This window comes from Triturus cristatus, chromosome 3_1 (genome assembly GCF_964204655.1).
Source record: "Triturus cristatus chromosome 3_1, aTriCri1.1, whole genome shotgun sequence".
Classification (NCBI taxonomy): Eukaryota; Metazoa; Chordata; class Amphibia; order Caudata; family Salamandridae; genus Triturus; species Triturus cristatus.
Window position 1 is genome coordinate 971,285,332 of NC_140583.1, and position 22,968 is coordinate 971,308,299.

General features: G+C 46.5%; 1 protein-coding gene across 2 annotated transcripts in view; it reads right to left on the reverse strand.

Moving 5' to 3' along the window:
• LOC146861338 (mitogen-activated protein kinase kinase kinase 5-like) overlaps positions 1–22,968 on the reverse strand; it is an 802,557-nt gene that overhangs the window by 653,139 nt on the left and 126,450 nt on the right. For both annotated transcript variants that reach the window (XM_085645620.1, XM_085645619.1), the window contains exons 7-8: positions 9,495–9,665; positions 9,276–9,388 (exon numbers count right to left, since the gene is read on the reverse strand). In XM_085645620.1, the coding sequence (XP_085501746.1) occupies positions 9,276–9,388; positions 9,495–9,665 (284 nt within the window). The remainder of the gene's footprint in view (positions 1–9,275; positions 9,389–9,494; positions 9,666–22,968) is intronic.

Here is a 22,968-nt window from a genome sequence, read left to right on the forward strand (position 1 = left end):
ATATCCAACGGGTTCGTGGCACCACGTCCCGCGAAACATCATATACGTATGTAATCGCGCCAGCTGCTACTTTGGTATGCGACGGGTACGCAGTACCAAGCCGCGCCTTACGTCATGTACGTATGGGGTAACGCCCGCTGCGCGTTCCGTATGCGACAAGTGCATGCTGCCAGGCCCTGTGTTACATCAGACGAATGGTGTCGCGCCGGGAACGCCATTCCCTCATGTTAATTTTCGTCTCAAACTAATATCTAAATAAGTTTAAAGTATATATGAGAACAAGCGATAATCTAAAATATTTTCAACATTTATATATTTCTAACTGTAATAAACTTATATTATGGTAATATTTTCTCAAAATAGTGTCAGGTGCGGCCTCCTTACGCGCTCGGTGCGCGATTGCCATGTGACCTTAAAGAAAAGCATTCGATTGGTTCATAACATTTCCCATTGTAACAATTGGAGGACCCCATCCATTTTAGCCATTCTTTACAGCGTTTGATGAGACTCCTCTTCTGCTTAGAGTTTTTTTGAAAAATTTTTGCTATGTACACATCTGACATTTTACACAACATGCAACCATCATCTTCATCAATATTCATGCTCTGTAAAGTAGCCTTCCACCTGATATAGCCATGCATCTACAAGCTACATAACAGAACTTTTGCCCACAGCCAGAGGTAACATGGTTGCATACGCTGTCTACAGCACAATATAATGTGGTACGGCCCAGGGGCAGTATTATGCATAGATAATACACACAGACATAGATAGTGGAAGTGGGTACGGGCAAGTGCGCCCGACTCCTCTTTATAACCAGGGTCACATATCCAGTGACATCTGTGCTGGATGCGAATGGGGTGAGTGTAAACCAGCCCTCAGGGAATGGTTGCTGCTAGCATCAACTACAACAGTAATCATTGTATCACACAGAGATTCAATAATAAAAGGGTCAATAGTTTGTGCTGCAGTAAGGTAGGGAAACTAGATGTGAAATAATACAGAAAAGATTCTATCGTAAAAGAACCATAACTTGTGGTATACTAAGATACAGGCATTATATCTGAAATAATACACAAAAGGATTGTATCATAAAGGGTCCATCAGGTCTAGTGCACTTAGATAGCCACATCAAAAGCATTCAGCATGTGCACAGCCAGCGATGATGCGTGCTGCGGGCGGGCCGTACTAGGAGCAATGTCTGTTGCCTACAACACTACATCATCTGCAATAGCGACTTGATCTGAATTGTAAACACTGCTGTCTGCAGTGTAGGCCAGAGAGCGGTCAGCAACAGCCCACAACCACGTGGTGTTGACTTGAGCTGTCCTGTTTGCCGTTCGCGAAGCAACAAAAAACGCGTGCAGACCCTGTGATGATGCGTATGCGTGGTGCGGACAGAGCGCACTGGAGCAATGTCTTTTGCCTACAGGACTGCGTCATACACAATAGCGACTCGATCTGAATTGTAAACACTGCTGTCTGCAGTGTAAATTGAAGGCAGTAGTGAGCACAGTCTTCCATGAATACTTTTTCTCACATCCTCTTCACAAAATCCAACATAAATTACACAAAGCTCTGCAATAAATAAATCTAAACCATTTTAATTGCGATCTCTGCTGTCCACTGTAATTCAGTGTTCTTTACCACTACCAAGAAGAATTTAGTCATTGTACTAGACCTATAAGTCATCTTAAACAACTTCTTCAAGCAAGTATACTAAAAGGCTATTGTGTACATTTCAATAGACGTTGTAGTTAGTTGCCTACTGGATTCTGTAATTAAACAATCACCACTCTATGTGAATTGCGAGCCCTGCTGACCGCAGTGTAGGCCAGAGGCAGTGGTCATTAACGCCTCACAGCCACGTGCCGTTGGTTTCGGAAGCACGCAGTTCGTTGCACCTGATCGCAGGGGGTACACACAAATCACAAACTAACTTCTGACATCCTCAATCACAGAATCAAGACCCCGTTTCACTGTTCCGACCTGCTGTACCACAGTGTACACCGACTGCAGTGAGCTAAGCCCAATAATCATGTGCATCAGTTAGCTATGGAAGCACAGAGTCTGATGCACCTCAACGGAGGGAGTTCTGTCAAAACCAAGCAGCAAGTAATATCGGACATTGTCCATTCTGGGATCAAGACACCGTTCCACCGTTGGGACCTAGAGTTGCTTGCACCTGGTCGCAGGGAGTACCTTCATCTCCACTCTCAGATACAGTTCTAACATCGTCCATTGTGGGATCAAGACCCCGTTCCACTGTTCAGACCTGCTGTACCGCGGTGTACTCCACCGACTGCAGTCAGCCAAGCCCAATGATCATGTGCAGCAATTAGCTACGGAAGCACAGAGTCTGATGCACCTCAACTGAGGGAGTTCTGTAAAAACCAAGCAGCACATAATATCGGACATCGTCCATTGTGGGTTCAAGACACCGTTCCACTGTTGGGACCGACAGTTGGTGACAGCTGGTCGAAAGGAGTACCTTCATCTGCACTCTCAGATGCAGTTCTAACATCGTCCATTATGGGATCAAGACACCGTTCCACTGTTGGTACCTGTTGGACTACTGTGTTAGTAGTATACAGAGCACTCCACGGTGCTGGGTCTCAGGCTGGGCGCGGTCTGCCTGTGTCGCGGTAGCCAGCGTTGATCTCAGGAGGCTTCCCAGCTCGCAGACCTCAGCCCAGGAGCTTCCGTCGGCACGTGATGGGCCCTCTTTCACATAAGACGGTGTCGAAAGGTGAACTGTGGGACATATGTGCGTCTCAGCAGCCATGGCGGTTTCTTGGTAGCAGCAGGCTGAGAGCAATATCACGCAGCCCCCTTCGCTCACGGCGTCAGCCTCGTGGCGGTGTAAGCTGCGCAGACCTGACACACATGTTCGCCATTCCGGAAGAGAACCATGCCTTTTATTCATACCCCTAAGCTAGCCCTGTGTACGCCGAGCCAGCCCACTACGCTAAAGATGGGGGGGGGGGGGGGGGGGGCCAGTACGCACTATGTTTTTGTAATCTTCCCTACTGACTGTACGATCATGGTTACATCCACTGTCTACTTCACTCAATAGACCATCAGTGTAGGTTGACATGTACATGTCTGTGCTCTGCATACTCTAGTCTGTCCGGCACATCCCCGCAACTCTTTCCATTGTATACTTTTATAAATCGAGAATCACTTGCGACATTCGCACATACTTTGCTCCCATCTCTCCCCGCATTCTGCATTGTGTGGCAGAGGTGCCATGCCATGTTTGGTTTGTGTACATGGCTAGCCACGGTTCCCACAGTACATAGTGTCATTGTGTCTGCTAGGTGTACATGTTGTTTGTCATGTTGTATGTGATTATATAAGGTAGCGTGTATATTCACGACGAGTGGTTTCTCCCATTTACATATCGCTGTCTTAAAGAGGATACTGAAGTTTTTCTCACAGGTGAAAAGTGGGTCCACAATGGCAATCATTCATTACTATGCAAGAATGTCCAACTTGCACGACGCTTCTAAGCTTACAGCCCCCAATATTGCGTGCTTTCTTAAAAGCACGCCAACTCCCACAATCAGACCAACATTTACACAGCTTTCTAACAGCAGTTATCTGCTTCTTAATAACATGGACTGCTACCCAATGTGAGCTGGCACACCTTATGTCCTTACCGTTTCAAACCGGATAACTTCCTCTGGCAATCTCTATTCCCACCCACACAAAGTAACTCCCAAAGTTCAACTTGGCCTTCAATACCTACTTTGAAAACAGATTTTATTAAACGGAGCAAACTGAAAGCGCATTTGTTGCAAACAGAAGTGTCCCTCACTTCTCCAAAAGTAATTTATCGACTGCAGATGGCACGAACTTCAAGTAAAATACACTCCTTTTTAAATACGAACCTCCCATTACACTTTGTGAATTGTTACACAATTTTCAACACATCTCGCATTTAAGATCTGGCACACTTTAACATTGTCTCCTCCGGCCTTCTCACAGGCTTTCAAACTGTTTTTAGTCCAATACCAGACTTCATTCATTCCATCATCTCTGGAATAACAGCAACAGTGCCCATAATTCCCGCTCGGTTTGCGGCCATCCTACTACTATTTTAGCTTGTTAAAAATGGCTTCGCTCCCTGCGATAACAAGCATGTCCGACAGAATACGCCTCTACGCGAAGCTACAGCAATACAGTGAAAAAACAACTTTTCGGCTGCCTACCTCACTTTTTATATAACTTGCAGACTCCATCGCTTTATCCCACACAGCCACTTTCTTAAACACACCTGATTTCACCATTTGTCTTCTGTGGCATTGCAACATTCTGCATTATATTCTTCACGATTATTTATTTATTACGGCTTGCTAAAACACTTCATTTGAGTCTTCAGACCAGTATGCTACAGCGCCAGGAGCACATCAGATCACAGCAATCAGCTCACGGTTTCATCCAAGTGTACTGGCACCTCACCTCAGCACCATCTCAATCTGGTCAAAACCGCACTTTCACACCGCTAGGGGTGAATACTTCACTTCACACTCCCTATATAGCACACCCTAACCACCCCACAGAGCTCACAGCGCTCCTACCCTTCTCTTTTCGCCCTTTTTTCCCCCCTTACTTGCTTCAACAGAATCTCAAAATGGCTACCAACACTTCCTAGTTGCAACCGCTCGCAGCCAATAAGCAGCAAGCTTGTGCTTGTAACGCCTCAGCCAATCAGAAGGCAGAATTCCCAAATATTGATATCTGTAAATTACGATATTTCTCAAAAACTACTGAACTGATATACACCAAATAAACAAAAGCGTGCTTTCTAAACCAAGACCCTTCCCTGCCAAATTTGGGGTAATTCCGTTCACCCGTTCGACCTGTAGCCTTGTCTAAAGATTCCTATGGAAATTAAAATGGAGAAAACATGTTTTGGGTTCCCCCTTTTTTCTCGGCCACATTGGTACATTATCTCAGAATACACAAAGCATACCTTCCCCGTAAGGTAGAATAATCACAGCCTCCTGCAGCAAGTGGGGATAGTGACCAGAGTAGGAACGAAGAGCACCTAACAAAAGTAGTATCTATGAAAGAGCAAACAGAACATACATTGGCGATAGACCGAAGTTGAGACAACTGCAGAGTTCACTAAAGCCAAAAACACAACTGACTGACAAGGAAACCCTCAGACGGGTGACAGAAAATAACCAGAAAACAGGTGTGAAACTCTGGTATAAAGTGAAAGAGCACAAGGAGGACTATAAAAAGGTAGTCGAAATGAAGGAAAACACATGGAAGGTCTCGACGCACTCACTCTCACCCAACAGACAGATATCAGGCCAGCAAAGAAAGTCTCATTTGGAGACAGGAGGCATACATAGCCTAGGCTTCAGTATACCGCATAGCAAAAAGGGGAAAAGACAAAGGTGGCAAGGAAGAGCTGAAGAAGAGAGGAAAAAGTCCCTCAAGTAGAAGGAGTTTTCAAAAATAAAGAGGAAATGGCATACCGAACTTAGAGGTGAGATTTAACATCACATCCCATGAAAAAGAAGAGACCCTTTAGAAAAAAAGAAGGGTGCGAAAGGAAGCAGAATTCCCCTGTGCTCAAGACCCTCATGGGTAATGCAGCCGCGGTCTACGACAGAAAGATTGTACCGAGTGAGAGGAAACCAGTCCTTCCGGAGGCGGAACCAGAATGCTGAAGGGATCATGTTCCAGAAAGAAAATTAACAATTAATACCACCTATGGAATACAAGGTATTCCAGAAAGTGACAGAAATAACACCCTCTCCATGGGTGAAGCAGATTAAAAATAGTGAGGCTATACAGGCCTAGTTATAGTCCAATAAGGACCCAGAAGGATCAGTGGCAGGAAGCCATCCTGGCACAGTATAATGAGAGGAGAAATATGAAGTGCAAAGTCACCAGTAATAGACCAAAGTGTAAACATTGCAGGCCACAGTGGAAAAATCAGCCCAGGGCAAGGAGTACGCAACTCAGTGCACAGCTCCTGCTAAGGAAGAAAAGATGCCTAGTAGAAAAGACCGGTGCTATGGGGATGAGAAAAAACACCTCTGATGGTTGTGTTAGGAGCTGGTGCAAGGCAACTGTACAAATATTATATTTCAGAGGCACACAACCAAAGTACCTATAAGGGATTCTTAGTACTAGAACAGATCTCAAAAATGCCTACAGAAGATGATCGCTGCGTAACAAGGAGCATCCACATCATGCAAGCAAAATACCCACTAAAGAACAAGATCTGGGGGATAAAACTAGCTTGCAGAAAGAAGCCCATATGAACAGGCATACATAGACCAGAAAACAATATACGTCCCAGATTGTGGGATCCACATCCTTTCATTGACGGTATCATAATAAGAAAAGTACCTGCAAAGGGCAGGAACACCCAATCAGGTGCGACCCGTAGATATAAAGGTGACTTGACAAGAAAGCCAATGAGCACCTGCCCCGCAATGGCACAGATGTAAACAAAATTGGACAGCTCCCTGTACAACCCTAGTATGGGAGACCATGGAAGAAAACATTTGAGTTACGATTCTGCTCTACTCTGACTTACTCAATATAATTGCAAAGCAGAGCAGAGACAGGTGCCATCAAAAGGCATATAAAACAAAGTGGCTTGAACAGCCTCTGAAACATCAGAGGCACAAAGCCAGGCAGCGACATAACCCCACAGAGGAAGCCATGGCCTAACCCACTGAATCAGTGGTATCCATACCACAACGAATGAGCCATTGAGCTACTCGTTGCCCATCTCAAATTAACTGGACATGGTCGTCCCGATGTCATAGGAAGAAGTAGGGCAGCAGATATGCCAAGGAGTCCCACAGCGCATGGGTAAAGCTTCCAAGTACGCAAGATGCATTGATAGAACGTAGAGCAGAACTGGTGAAGGAAAAAATATGTCTGCCATAAGTGTCCAGTTTCCTAGAATCTCTGTCTGGAGGGACATGTGGAAGAGATTCAGGGTCTTTGGAGGCAGAAACAGCTTGTTCCAATAAACTGAGAGTAGGGTGCTGGTTCGTCTCTTCTTCTGGATCACCTGGGGCAGGAGGGCATCAATGCTAAGTTGACTGATTCACTGGCTCCCTTGCATCAGGTTTAGCCCAAGCCCCCAAAAGATATCATATAGAGCGACACTATAAGGGAGCGCCTACTCCACTGCTGTTTGGCCCGGATGGAATACCTCAATGAGGGGGATCAGTAGCCAACTCCACAGATGGAAGAGATGAATCCAACACTAAAGATGCATGCTTGAGCATGTCCGCTAATGAGGAGCTCGCTTCCGAGGTAAGGCCAGGAGGAAAGGAGGCCCGTGGCAACTCTAAGCTACGAGCTTCACCAAACGCAAATACCCAGGGGAGACCAGGTAGTGTCAGCCATGGGATGCAGGAAACCCTACTGTGCGCCATCATCTTACATACCATGTTCCACTGGAGGAAAAACCAGAGGGGCACCGCAGAGCGGAGGCAGGGTGTCCAAGTCAGATGGCATTACTGATGCCATGCCAGACTCCAAGTGGCGTCAGAGTGGCGCTGAAGCAACGTCGGTAGAATAAAGTTGGGTGGTGTCAATTGGCGCCGCCAACAGCATCATCTGATCAGGCACAGGCACCAAAAGGTGTTAACACCAAAGAGCTGTGCACCAATGCCAAAACGGATTTGATAATCAAATCGGAAGGTATAACAAGCCGAGGGCAAACCCTTTGGCATGGATACAGTCCAGGCACTCCTCAGTTCCTTGGGGCCCACAGGCGCTCCAGGGGAAGGTGAAGAAAATTATAATATTGTCACATGTGGGTCCCCGTTACCCCGTCTCTAGGGAAGTTGAGGAGGCTCGAGTGACGACCCCACAATGAAAGCAGGAGAAGAGTCTTCACAGTGAAATCAGAAGAGGCAGCGACTTCGACCGCTGGCACTCAGACTAACCTGGGGACGTCGATCTAGAATGACGTCCACAGGAACACATCCACAAGCAGGCCATGGAGCGAGAGGGAGACAAAGAACAGGAGGACCTGGAAGGCTTAAACAGCTGCATCGGCAGGAGCTCCATCAGATGTTCCCTCAGTGCCTTTGGATGAAGTTGACAGCATGAGTCGCATTTGTCTGCATCGCAGTGTACTCCCAGGTATCACATACAAATAGAATAAGGGTCTGTGGCCGACATTTGCCAACCAGAGGATCCACAAGGCTTGAAGCCTGACGCAATATAGGTAGAAAAGGCACACTGTTCCATCGACGAGAAATCGAAGAAGGCTGATAAACTGCCAGAGGTATTGCTACCGGAACCACGTTGAAGCGCAAAAAGCAGAAACTGACATCAGCGAGTCAGGGAAGGGGTTATATGGAATCGGTACACGTCACATCCGGTGCCTGACGTCACCATGGAGTCACTCGACACGTTCTCCCGATGCAGAGGTACTGCTGTGAATAATTTCCAGGACCAGTCTGGCGCCTGGGGACAATTCTAAGGTAAGCAATCTGCAGCTAGATGTCTCTTTCAGATAGTGTACTTCCAAAGTGGAAATGTAAGCAATATGATTTCAGAGAAACTAATCCTGCACTGTCACACAAACAAATGTGTGTCAACCGTCAGTGCGTAATAAAGGTGGCAACTTAAGATACATGCGGATGTAAAATGGCAGTCTTTCTTCTTGGGCATAACACTGCCATGTGACATTCTCTTTGGTATTAGAGATTTCCAGAGTGGTTGGGGGTATTTATTATACTTCTGACACTGATTAAAAGACTCCTGGAACAATTTTTTACAGTGCTGATCTCCACCCCTATTAATACATTCTTGCTTCACATGCATAAAGGATTAGGAAGGCTGGCTTATTTACTAGGCCTGTAGTAAATACAAGTGCCTGTAAGGCAGCTTATTCAGTTAATTTGAAGCTGACTGTGGTGTGCAAATTGAAACAGTCATTCATATTTTAAGGTTGATAACAGAAGTATCATTGAATTGGGTCACAGTGAAGTTTTCTTAACCTTTTGTGAAGTTATATAGCGGAGACTGTGATCCGTTACTCAGATATCAAATGTACCATGCAGCCTTTACTTGGTCAGGCGGGGTTTAAACCAGCTAGTGCATCCTGGGCATTTCTCCTCCATCTTATCTTCTACACTGTCAACAAACTGCAATACCATTGATGACTTGCCACACATCCCCCCTCTTCCATCTGCCACACCAACCCCCATACACCTGCCACACCCTCAAACCGCTCAACAGTCACAGAATCTGTTTTAGACATGACAGATACTGACCAATCACCTGCAGCTCTGTTGAACTTTCAAACTTATGTCCACACGCCATGAGGAGGACTGCAAGGTTGATACCGGAGTGAAGCGTTGGTTCAGCAGCAAAAGCTTTTCCATACCTAGTAAATCACAAATCTGGATCAGACAGAGGAGAGCTACCACATGGGTTATTCAAGGATGGACTGAGGGGACAGGATAGGGAAGTGATCAGAGGACTGGCCTTACCAGAATGTGGCACGGTCTCTCACTTCTAGATCCTTGAAGCCAGAGCTAATGAACATATCCTTGTAGATACGACCGCACATGCAATATAGGTCAGGGGCTGTACCTTCCTCACGTTCCACAACCGGCAGGATAACAGCCAGCGCCTTCTCGCGGTCTCCAGGTCGGTTACGCCTGCAGAGAGACAAATACTAGTCACAGTCGTCTTCCAGAACTGGAGATGAGAAAATGTTTTAAAAAAAATGTATACACACTTATTACATGACTGCAATGGGAAGCAGTAAGAGTGCTGGGAGACCACGGGCACTTGCAATTGTAGAAAAGAAAACAGCACACTAGAGTTGAAAGGAGATACTTAAGCAAGATAACCAGCATACATATACAAAAAGAGGCCCTCATGATCACGGGCATCACCGCAGCAACAGTTAGAGAGTCCTCTTCTGTAGCACCTGAAAAACATTCAGCTTGATTACCCTCTATTGGAACCAATAGAATGATAGTGTGTGGTGAGCTGTTTTTTATGGAAGGAATAATTAAAATTAAGTGGCGAGCCCCCACTAGAGGAAATAGGACACAAATGTACTGCAAGTTCCCAGTAAAGGACGGAATAGAGAATGTTTATGTAGTGAGCTCTTAGTAGAGAAAGTGGCATCTGTTTCCTTCATGGCCCTTTGTTGTTTTCCCTATGTTACCTTAAGTTTGCATGTAGCAGGCCACATTTTCTTTTGAACACTTTACTATATAAACACACTTGCTTTTGTTCCAAAATGTAATTTCACACAGAACCGGCATACGATTTCCTATTCTGTTCTTTTCCAGGGATTAAGACTGAACCTTACAGACAAGATCAACAACAATGCCCCTTGTTATGCTCTCTGGTCAGGCCCTAGCACCTAGACATACCAAGAGAATGCAGCTGCTGTTTAGGAGTACACATGTCTTGTCATATAACGGAGCACAAGAGTTTAAGTAGACACACTGGGCGACGGTTCTGAAAGAAGATTGCTATGTCACCTGAGATGTAGAACATCCATCTGTGTATGCTAAGGTACTGGGTCCGCCACTAATCCCAGATATCTTTGATATCAAAGCATCTAGCTTCAGTAGAAGGGAGGAGGTGGAGGGGGGGGAGGGGGTTGGGGTTTAAGGATATTCCTTCTTATAACATGACCGGGCTTTTAATAAATATATGGCTTACGGACCATGCTAACAGCATTATTAGCATGCATTTGTTTTCCAATTGTGGCACGAATACTGCATTTTAGGACACAATAGAATGAATAAATATTCTAAACTTCCTTCGTGTCTTATTTTATTGTGGACAAGTACGAGTGAGAGAGCGAAAGGGTGTGTCCTGTTACCATGATCCCTGAGAGGATCGAGAGTGTTGTGATCTGGGGTGCCAATTCACTTGTTTCTCTAATAATGTTAGGAGAGCAGGTGAGGCACTGTAACTAGTCAGACTCAGTCCCTACTTGCCGATGGTCAATGATCCCAAGCATAGTTTTGTTCCTGAGCAGAATCCATACTTGCGGAAACTCTGAGCAGTGCTTGTGCTTATTCACAATACCCAGGCACCTTTTATCAGAGACATCTGTGGTGTTCGGGATTTGTCCTCCACAGTTGTTAGGGAACACCTAATCAGGTTACTTTTTCAAGCTTGAATATTAGAAGGTTTAAACCCTGTTTGTGCTATGCTTTGAATCTATTGCAAATTAGTCATGGGGCAAACTATTGCTGTTAACTGCCGCCCAGCGGTTAACTCAACTTTTAACACAACATGGAGTCCCTGCAGCAGGGGCTCCTGTGATTTTTGTAGTAGAAGGTGAAGCAGCGTTCCGCTTTGAAGTTTTTTTATTCCTGGGTCACATATCTGGCTGTGGATGCTAATGATAATACTTTTCATGAATACACAACACCCCAGGCACCTGCTGGATTTCGCACTTGTTGAAATTCCTCTTACCATCTGGAAGCACTAGACTAAGTTCAATGGCGCCCTTTCCCATGTGCCTGGGGCAGTTTGAATGAGCCCCCTTAGTAACGAAGGGGCCATACACCATATGGCCAGCATTAGCAGGTTATACCCTCATATACAGATTTAGGTCATTTGAATATGGTACAAACTTGTGCTTCGTATAATGTTCTTGTCATCTTATATAGGCGTCTTACTCTGTATATTTCATGTACTTTGCTGGCTGGTCCAGCTAGACTTGACCTGCAAGCGCAAGCTCCATTGCCTGCAGCCCCGGTCATTAGTACTGTAGTTGTTCATTCAGTTATGGCCAAAGGGCCCACTAATCAGGAAGAAATACCATTTTGGAATGCCCAAAAAAACAAAAGCTATCAACTTGAAGCTGTGTTCCCTCTTGCGGGACCACAGGACAAGCACAGACTTTAAACCATGTGCTTACCCACTGGACTGGTTCCCACTTTAGCTGACTGCAACATGTGGCTGACTATTTTTGCCACAGTTTACATGCTTTGTCATGGACCTCCACGATGGCCGTTCTACCGAACATTCACAAACAAATACAGAATGAACATGGGGTAGGTCCTGCCCTACATTTGGGGATGAAACTTGTGGGTAATTTTCCCATTGTCTCACCGAAATGATTCTTTCTAATGTTAAAGGTGAAGCAGCATCTTTGGTGATATGCCAGCGACTTGCCGCTAATGTATAAAAATTCTTAGGGCGCAATAGTTTAGGAACGAGGCCTTTAGTACTGCCACTTGACAAGCCTAGCTCCAACAAGGATGCCAGATGAGCCCGTGATTTTGCACACAAAAGATCTATGGGACAAATCTAAACAGTAGCCACAAAAATGTAGACCGCGTGGATGTTCTCCACCCCCGGACTCCACTGAAAGACTATACAATTTTCGTTATCACACTAAAATAAAGTCTGCAGACGGGTATCGGGCATTTGATACACGTTCTTTTCGGTCCTCTCAGGAAACATCTGATCAACAATACGACAGAGGAGGGTGATCTGACCGCAGACAAGAGTATGTGAAACCAAAAAGGGAGTCACTACGCTCGTCTGACATGGAGATGAAGAAGGGCAGGCCTCCTCCATATAAACCCACTTTTCAGAAGAAGAAAGTTGCAACTTCATCTGCTAGATATGCCAGACGGTGAGTACCCCCCTCCTAGACAAGAGTTGGGCTGTTACTCTCCTCGACAGAAGTCACCTTAGTACGCCAGAATCTCCACCAATTTTTGGCAGCAAAAACAAACCAAAACATTTATTGTTGTTGAAACCGCAGACACGCGTAGCTCCTCCAGGCAGACTATCTTTTAGATATTCAAATTGAAGGTGAAATTAAGTGTATAATTAAAGCATTATTTCACACCTTGTCAAATAAGCTTATGCATCTGAATGGGCCCTTGCATTGGCCCCCGCTATTTATCATAACCATACTGGTTGGGATAAAGAAACTCCTTTCTATGTCATTCCTTTAAGATCCACACATCGAGTACAGCCACCGTATCTTATTAAACAGGATGCTAAAGCACCCGTTAAGGACCACCTTTCCCAACTGGAGCACCAGTTAGTAATTGAACCCTGTGTATCTCAAATGAATAACCCTCTTTTTCCTGTCGTGAAACCTGATCATTCCTATTGCATAGTCTTAGACTATAGACATTTTAATAGTCATACACGCACATTTGCAATTTTTTTTGTTGTCAATGTTTCTTATAATGGTGAGGGCCCAGTCGCTCCCACACCAATAAGGTTATACGACAACCATGCCAAAACAAGTCACACATCACAAAACTACAAAGCCGACCATCAATTTCAGCCCTACTGGCTTTGCCAATGCTGGTTTATTTCCCATATTCTTATTGAAACAGGCTACACGGATTTTCCATTATAAATATTTTTGGGAAATACTAGCATGCATCAACACATGTTACTAAATGATGCTGCAAAGAAATGGTACCTGAAAGTTTACAGTAGTTTAGCAAAAAAAAAAAATTATCCTGCTTTCATTTTTTTATGAACATTTTATTTTGAAAGCAAAGAACCCTCAATCTTGCTTTCAAGCTTCTGTAAAAATATTTGCATCAAATCAGAGAGCATTCTGAGAGCATTCTACATAGCCTCAAAATGCTAAACTTTGAAAACGTGTATACATATTTTTGTACTGGAACCACTAACAGTAGTGCAGTCCGAGCTTACATTTACTCAGAGCACCCACCCTAATAATAAAGGCTTTCAATTAATGAACCAAATACAAGTTTGAACAGCATTAACAAATGAACAAAAATATTACCTTAACTGCAGACAGTGCCTTTCCCTGATCCATAATCTGGTACTGCAAACTGGCAGCCAAAGGGCTTGTGCTGCAAGGGGTTGGGCCTACTTGTCTCAAGAACAATACACACATGAAAACGTATTGCCCATGACCCAAACAATATGTCCTGGGCATCCGGCGTTGGGCTATAGGAATTCGACATCCCAGAGTTTGCGGCAGCTCTCCTACATCCAGGCTGCTACTGCTTTCATCACGTCATGGAAGTTGCTCTTAGCAGCAGTCGGATCAGCTGTGTCATCGGTGTAGGAGACTACGCTGAGTCCGTGGTTTCTAACAATGGCTACGAGCAGGCCATGTAGAGGTTGAAGAGGGTGGGGCTCAGGGAGGAGCCCTGGGGGACTTCGCAGGTGATCTCTGTAGGATGTGATAATGTGGGAGCCTGACTCTCTGGATTCGGCTTGTAAGGAAGGAGAAGATCTACTCTAGCGCTTTGCCACAGATTATGACGTTGTGGAGACTTGTGCAGAGGGTGTGGTGGGAGACTGTGTCGAAGGTGGTGGAGCAGTCGAGGAGGATGAGAGCTGCGTTTTTGCCTCGGCCGTGGAGAGTGCGGATGTCTGTTGCAGCAAGGAGTTCAGTCTCAGTACTGTGGTTGCTTCTAAAGCCTGACTGGGAGGGGTTCAGGGTGTGGGTTGTCTCGATGAATTCTTTGAGTTGAGCATTGATGGCCTTCTCTAGGACTTCAGTGGGGAAGGAGAGCAGAGATGGGTCTATAGTTCGAGGTCCATCGGTCGGAAGAGGGTTTCTTCAGCAGGGGGCCATTGTGTCAGTGCAATTGGAGATCCATTGGTGGAGGCTGCATGCTGAGGTGTTGGCGTCCATGGTGGTCGGCTGTGGGGCTTTTTTGAGGGAGGTGGCAAGTTGGTCTTCGGCGATCTTATTCCAGCTTCTGCACGGGTCGCTGTGGTGTTCGGTGGGTTTGGTGAAGGAGAAATGGACACAGACTCTGGCCAGACCTGGCGCCCCGCTAGGATGATTTGTTACTCTTCATCCATTCTTCATGCTATGCGGACTTCCTCTCGTTCCTGTCGGACAACATTCCCGGGACGCTATAAGGGGAAACGAGGTTGCCCGGGCTGTGGCTGGTCGCCTACTTGGGCTCCGGTGGCCGCCCGCCGACCAGATGAGGCTTGTGCTATCCATTCTTAGCTTTTGCTTAACACCAGATCATTAGGCAGCCATGCCTTGGACATTTATGATCTGTTGGTCAGGGAAAGCCCTTTATGCCTCCTACTGACCGAAACTTGGTTGGGTGAGGCGTCTAACCCGGACATCTTCGCGGCCATCCCTCCGGCCTATAACATCTTCCGGCAGGATAGGGTCAAGGGTAGGGGAGGGGGAGTAGCGGTGGTGGTGAAGAAGAGTGTCTCCTGCTCTCTTCTCCCCCTGAATCCTCTCTGTGGTTCTGAGGCTCTTGCTTTCTCGCTTAGATTGTCCCCGCACCAAGCACTGAAAGGGCTACTGGTATATAGGCCTCCAGGTCCTGTGGGTCCCTTTTTCGAGGACCTGCAGATGGCCATTTCCGAACTGGCCACACAGCACTGCTTGTTGGCGGGTGACTTTAATTTCCATCTGGATGTGGAGGACAACTCAGACGCAATCAGATTGATGGACATTACGTCTCCGCTGGGTCTCGCACCCTTTGTCACGGGCTCCACCCATGAGAGGGGTCACACTTTGGACCAAGTGTTTTCTTCGACTTCACTTGTCGACATCGATACTGTGCCAGTGCTATGGACTGATCACAGGCTGATTAAGTTCTCTATACCGGAGGCGGTGTTCCCACATAGCGACACCCCTATACAACCTAGTTCAGTCTCAAGGGCACTGCACAAAGTGACGCCTGAGATGCTGGCGCAGGCGCTGGTGGACCATCCGTGCTCCCTCACGGACGATCTGGAGCGGGACACCGAGGCCCTGCAGATCTGGCTGGCAGAAAGGCTGAACGATCTCGCCCCTGCAGTTGCCCCTCGGTCCACGGCCAAACGACTATCTGTGCCGTGGTTTACAGAGGCGCTTCGCCTGTCCCGCTGCCAGTGTAAGGTTGCGGAGAGGGCCTGGCGCATCCAATATGACGAGGAGGCTAAACTAGCCTATAGGGCGGCAGTGAAAGTGTACCATCGTGGCATCTTGTGTGCGAAGAAGGAATACTTGGCCAGGAGGATAGAGGCGTCTATGAACTCCTGTAAGGAGATCTTCACTGTGGTGAGGGAGTTCACGACCCTGAGATCCAACGCGCCCCTTCCAGCGTCATCTGACACATGGGTCTGTGATCTTGCTAGCTTCTTCACTGAGAAGATCAAGGCTATCCAGGCCTCTTTTCCGGAGAGGTCTGGTGAGGGGGGGGGTGCAGCATTGGGGTGGGATCTGTTTCATCGTCCATGCCAGCTGTTGTGCTGGAGGAGTTCCCCGCTATCTCCAACGAAGCTTCCCTGGTGCTGCTAACCAATCTTAAATCTGGTTCGCCATTGGATCCCTGCCCGGCCAAATTTTTGGCCAGGGTGGCATCGGTGGTGAACCCATTGGTTAATCCTCTCCTTAATGCCTCCTTGAGGGAGGGAAGGGTCCCATGCGCCTGGAAGAGGGCGATGGTGATCCCCCGCCTGAAGAAGCCTGGACTAGACGCCGAGGTGTTGGCCAACTATAGGCCAATCTCCCTTCTCCCGGCCCTAGCTAAGATCACGGAGAAGCATGTCCAGGGCATCTTGTCTGGTTTCTTAGAAACCAACCATCTCCTGCATCCATCACAATCCGGGTTCCGTCCCAATTTAAGTACTGAGACGGCGCTGCTGGAGGTCTCGGAGGTCATCCGGGAGACGCTGGATGTAGGCGGCAAGGCCATGCTTGTCATGCTAGACCTGTCGGCGGCCTTTGACACCGTCCCCCATGAGGCGCTTCTCGCCAGGCTTTATGACATCGGTCTTAGGGGGACGGTGTTCAAATGGTTTACATATTTTCTCGAGGGCCGCCGCCAAACAGTCTGGGTTTCCCAAAGCACCGCAGAGATGCCGCCATTGGGAGTCGGAGTTCCACAGGGATCTGTGTTGAGCCCGACTCTTTTTAATATCTTTATGGCCCCTCTGGCGGCATTGGTGGAGGCTTTTGGGGCCCAGATTGTATCCTACGCAGATGACACTCAACTGCTCTTCACATGCGGGAAAGATCAGGCATTCGATGGAGAGTGTATTCGGGGCTGTCTGGGGATGGTCTTTGACTGGTTCCAGCGGAACAGCCTTAAGGCCAACTCCAGCAAGTCAGACATCCTGTTCTTCGGATGCACCGCCGACCCTGAATGGCAGGTCTGGTGGCCTATGGATATGTGTCCCCCTGCTCAGTCTTCTCTGGTCGCCAAAAACCTGGGAGTTAAGCTGGACAACAAGCTTACGTTAAGATCACATATCCTTGGTTTGGTCGGCACCTGTTTCGGCATTTTGAAGATGCTCCGCAAATTTCTACCATTGCTCTCTGAGGAGCACAGGCGGATCACTGTTCAGGCTCTAATAGGCTCTAGACTGGACTACGCCAATGCCCTCTTTCTGGGGCTCCCGGACTACTTGGTCCAGCGCCTGCAGGTGGCGCAAAACGCTGCGGCTCGCGCTATTTTTGGACTCCATAGGCGAGCGGGAGCTTCGGGGCTGGTGCAGGCGCTGCATTGGTTGCCTATCCGGAAACGGATCATGTTTAAAACCTTGACCCTGATGCATAAAGCTCTGTTTGGCACAGGGGCAAAGTACTTGCAGCGGAGGTTGACCTTATCGCCCAGCCCGCTCTCTACGATCAGAAGCTCTATACCTGGCCTTGGTGCCACGTGTAAGGAAAGCCCGTACTGGGGGGCGTGCTTTTAGTTTGAAAGCCCCCCAGCTTTGGAACTCGCTACCTCTGGTTCTACGGAGCACGTCTAATTTGCTTCTGTTTAGGAAGAGCCTTAAGACCTGGCTTTTTAATCTTTAGGTTTTTTCTTCTGACTTTTTCAGTTTTGTTTTCATGTTGTTATGTTATTCTCGCTGAGCTGCAAGTGAAAAGCGCCGGGACACTCTGTCGGAGTAGCCGTGCGCTATAGAAATTCTATATAACATAACAGTGGTAGTCTGTCCAATATGGTTTGGAGGTGTGGCTGACTGAAGATGGGGAGAGGCAGGTGTCCTGAGTGGGTTGGGGACAAGACCTGTTATTTCAGTCCAATGGTGGCGAGGTTCTCTAGTAGGCATGATGTGTTGTGGTCATAGAGGTTGTCCAGGTAGAAATTGAGATCGCAGAGGAGGATGTTGTCTATTAGGGCGAGAGCGTGATCAGCAAAGCCATAGCTGATTTCATCGCTCAAGGGGGGACGGGATCCGGGAGGTCTGTAGATGAGGGTGCCTCAGAGGGTGGGGTTTGGGTTGGTCTGGATATGGAAGGCAATGCCTCTCCCAGGCCAGTTGGCACGGTCCATGTGGATGATTTTGTAGCAGTCTGGGATGGCGGTTGCGATGTTTGGGACAGAGGTGGGATTCATCCAGGTTTCCGTGAAGAAGGCGAAGTCGGGGAGATGGAGTTGAGCAAATACCATATCTCCACTGTTTGTCTGGTGAGGGAGCAGGTGTTGCATAGGATGCAGCAGAGGAGGTCTTGTGGGCCGTGCAGTCAGCAGGTCTGGTGTGCGGAGGAGCGAAGGTGCAGTTGCAGCAGGTGAACGGTTCTTGGGTGTCCTTCGGTGATGTGAGGTTTCACAGGATTCAGCCCTACGGAGATGCTGCAGATACCATATGTGTTCAAAGTTCTATGGGTGATGTAATCGTATCTGGGATACATTTAGATGATTGGGATACTGACATGGATTCAAAAAAAGTATGATAATCTAGTTTAGAAATCATAATTTACAGAGGATCTATATCTGAATTCAGCTAATTATGCTGCTATGTTCTGTTATCCATATGGACATCATTTTCTGCACAGAGCCAGTGGACAGAGAGTGTCCCCATTTTAGTTATACACAATGGGAACATTGTCCAACTTCCCCCCTCAAGGGAGTTCCAAAAAACAAAAAGACAAGTTTACGTATATTACACGCTAGGACACTACAGATCCACGTCATTATTTCAAACTGGTTCCCACCCCATCAAAAAAATATGCCATCTCGGACTGAGCTCATATATGAAGCTTAGTTTAACAACCAGTTAGCCCCTAAAGGCTATGAATACTGGAAGGACGCTATTGACTTTAACACATTTGGGGTACGAAGAGTTGGCAGGTTCAGGGCACAGAAACCTTATTTCGAGTAAGTTTAATTCCCACCCAAATTATTTTCTTGAATAATCCATTAGACTGTCTGGGATTTGCTAAAACGAAATGAACGCCCCAACAAGTCCCTCCGTGGCCCACTTTGATAACTGGCAGAGTTTGACAAACTACACTGAAAAACAATTAAATAGCAGGGTGAAGAATGGTCCATTTTATTCCTTATTTTCGAGTCCTGGCAGGTGGTTGCTGTGGCCAGTGGACACAAATGACTGTCATGCCCGTTTTCTTAATTTCACACCTGTGCTTAAGTCCAGTAGACCTGATCCCCGATACTCCCAGCAGACACACAGGTATTATTACCACCTATTCGGTGGGAAGGTTATTTCAACAATGGTTGGAACATTCCACAGTGTCTGCAGTGAAACATCTTTCTCTCCTGACCGAAGACATGAATTTATCAGATTTTCTTTTAGGCCCTAAATCCCTACATGCTAAAAGATTTATATACGTCACTTAGAATACATTTTGGCCATTATACCAGATAGAAGCTGCTGCACGTTTAAGACAAATTGACCAAGATCATTTGGATAAAGTACTTGCGGTTGTTGATAATAGTATTAATACGTTGTCATCTCATATTTACAATTTAAACAATATTGTGTTGTCTGTTATTGATATTATGCAGAGTGACATGTCAACATTGCACAATGAGCAAAGTCTGCTTAGATCTATTATGCACTTTAGCTGGATGCTTCAAAAACTCAAAAATGGGCACGTTCCATATTATTTGAATTGCAGCGATTTGTTCCAGTCTTTTAATTTAACACGCCAACTACAATTGATGGCCATGAAAGACACGACCTACACAAGACTGCTTTTAGAGAAATTAGTACAACTGCTGAAACGCCTTTGGTGGTGTGGTTGATAGATAGTGTTATTTCACTACCTTTTGTGTGTTTGGAATATTCCGGTTGCGGTTATTTCTCACTTGTGGCATTTTCACCCTGTTCCTGCTTCTCTGCAAAGGATGCTCCTTTTGCGGGCGCACTGGGACTGGCACTGCTACAACACTACCAAGAAGGTATGCTTCATATCTTTGGAATGTTACCACTACAGGAGCTGGATATTGATTGGTCCCTAACAAACGATTTACTTACCTTCGGTAACGATGTATCTGGTAGAGACACAGGCTAGATGCGTATTCCTTTTCTTAGAATATCCCCAGGCATCATGCTGGATCCGGAAAACTTTTTCCCCAACAGTACCTTTGCACACCAGGGCGGCTGCGTCACCCGGCTCCGTCCCGACGTCCACGGAAGTGACGTCAATGAAGCCATACAAGACCCACCCGTCCCACCCCCCGCATGCTGACGTCAGTTTTCTAAAGTGAAACTTTTCCGCGCCACAACGCGGAGCCACGACAAACACTGCGAGAGTATAGGAACAGTGTGGCAAAAAAGGGCAAAAACCTTTCAAACAACAATGATAACAAATCATAGAATGATAAAAACCACCATGTTGAAAGAGTACTCAAGACATGTAGGGACTGAAGTGGGCGAAGAGAGCACCCGCCCCAGCAAAAGTCCCATTAAAACAAAGGGCCATGACCCCGCCGTGCCTACCCCCCCCCCACCCCCCAGACAAAGACCTATATATATCAAATGAAGGAAAAATGAAAAAGGGGGAACTCGAAGAGCACGCCCTAGATAAAGGGAAGTCGCACAGTAGGTACCAACGGCACCAGTGTGAAGCATAGCAGGACACAATAGTGTAAAAAAACAGCTAAAAGCGACAACACCCCCCTGACAGGGATGTAACCGTGGCCCCCCGCGAGACAGGCGGGGACACGGACTACTACACTCACGAGGAAGGAGTGAGAAATACACAGACAGAGGTCTGTCAGAAAAAGAGCAGCTACAGTCCCATACAGACACTGTATAATGACGAGTATCCTGAAGAAGAATACTTTCATCGTAACATACACGAAAGAAAGCAACAGTGCCCTTAGTCATGATTGGTAACTCACAACCAGTGAAACACCTGGAGCGGAACACAGAACCTTAGAATAAGAGGGACAGCCCTGAACCACTAGGTCACAGTGAATCAGAAAAACATCCGCAGAAGCCAGGAGAGGAAGGAACTGAAACCATGCGCGTAATAAGCAAAGGGACTGAAGTTCCTGCCAGGGAAGTGCAGCAGAAACTTAGCTGGCGGAAACTTCACTGCCCATATGCAAAAGCCCCACAGGGCCTGAGCCATGAGAGAAGACGTAAGCACTTCCCCCAAGAAGTGAGAGAAGAACGCAGCCAAGACAGGGGCGGAAGGTACACCGCCGGCACCCTGCGACAGCGAACATATCCTGTGTGTGCACACATAGTGTGTCTCCACAGAGACAGGAAAGAGCTATGGACCAATCATAGACTACAACACATAACCCCCAGGAGAGAACCACACCAACTCCGCGGGTCTCACTAGAGGGGATTTCCCACAACAGCAGGAAGAGTGTTGACAAAAGAGAATTATCCAAAGAAGACTCCGCAGGAGCCGTGTAAACTCCTGTGCCAGGAAGAGCAGCTATACAATAGCCAACAAGTACCCCACATAGGGTATGGCACATCCCTATGAAAACAAGGGACACCTCTTGAGCTGAGCTCTTAGAGGACTAAAAGGAAATGCAGAAACAGCTGGCCAGCTGTGTAAGAAAGTGGCTCTGTATATACTGTTCACAAATAGGTACAGTGTACACAGAGTCCACAGTCCCCAGAGGTTTGGCAGAGGTTAAAATTAGACCTTACTCTAAAGTGGTAGCTTGGTCGAGCAGCAAGGCAGTATCAGAGGACAGTGTAAAGCATTTGTTGTACACACTCAGTCAGCAAATGGTCTCACACACTCAAAAACTGAACTCTAGGCCAATGGTTTAGTATAAAAATATAGAGTTTTATTTTAGAACCAACAATAGGTATCAAAATATACTTTCTCAGAATGAGAGGCTTTGAATAAATACTTCAATAGGCAATAGACTTTTGAATATAACAGTTACAGTGGTTGCAATATGCAACAATTTCAATCACAATAATACATTGAGCTCAATGGGAATTTCTAGTTAAATGCAATTAGTTACTTTAAGGATTACTTTTCTAACCACAGGACTGGATCCTGGATTCAGTCCTGGGACATTTTCTGTAAACAATTGAGTAAAAGCGTTTGTTACAGTTGTGATTTTTAAGCAATATTTTTGTATTTTAAAAGTTGACAAACTTTTTCTCATGGAATCACCAATCTTATCCTATGGGAGGAAATACACTTAGCAGATAAGTGTGGTTATTGTTACTTTTTCTAACTCAGTGTTGGATCCTGGATCCAGCACTGGGGCATCACCTGTTAACAGTTGAAAGAACGTGGTTTGGTTATACAGGCGATTTTTAAGAAATATTTGTAAGTTTGCAAAATCGACACAAACTTTTTCAGCAAAAACCAGGCAATGTTATCCTATGGAGGGAAATCCAAGTTGCAGGTAAGGTAAATGCTACTTACCAGTATGCATCTGTTCTTGGCATGTAGAGCTGCTGCAGTCACATTATTGCATTAGATCGCCGCCTAGTGTTGGGTCCGGGTGTTGCACGTTGTTGTCTTGGAAGAGTCTTCGAGATCTCATGAGATAGGTGACTCCTCCCCTGGACTACAGTGCGCATGGACAGCTCCTCCATCGTCGGATTGTTTTTTCGCCATTGTGGCAAAGATGGAGGATAGTAATAGAAAGAAAGGTGTCCATGTAAATATATCTAAATAAGATAGAACTGCAACTGTGCCCGGCACCAGGGAGGAGGGTGGGCATGTGACTGCAGCAGCTCTACATGCCAAGAACAGATGCATACTGGTAAGTAGCATTTACCATTCGAGGCATATGAGCTGCTGCAGTCACATTATTGCATAGACTG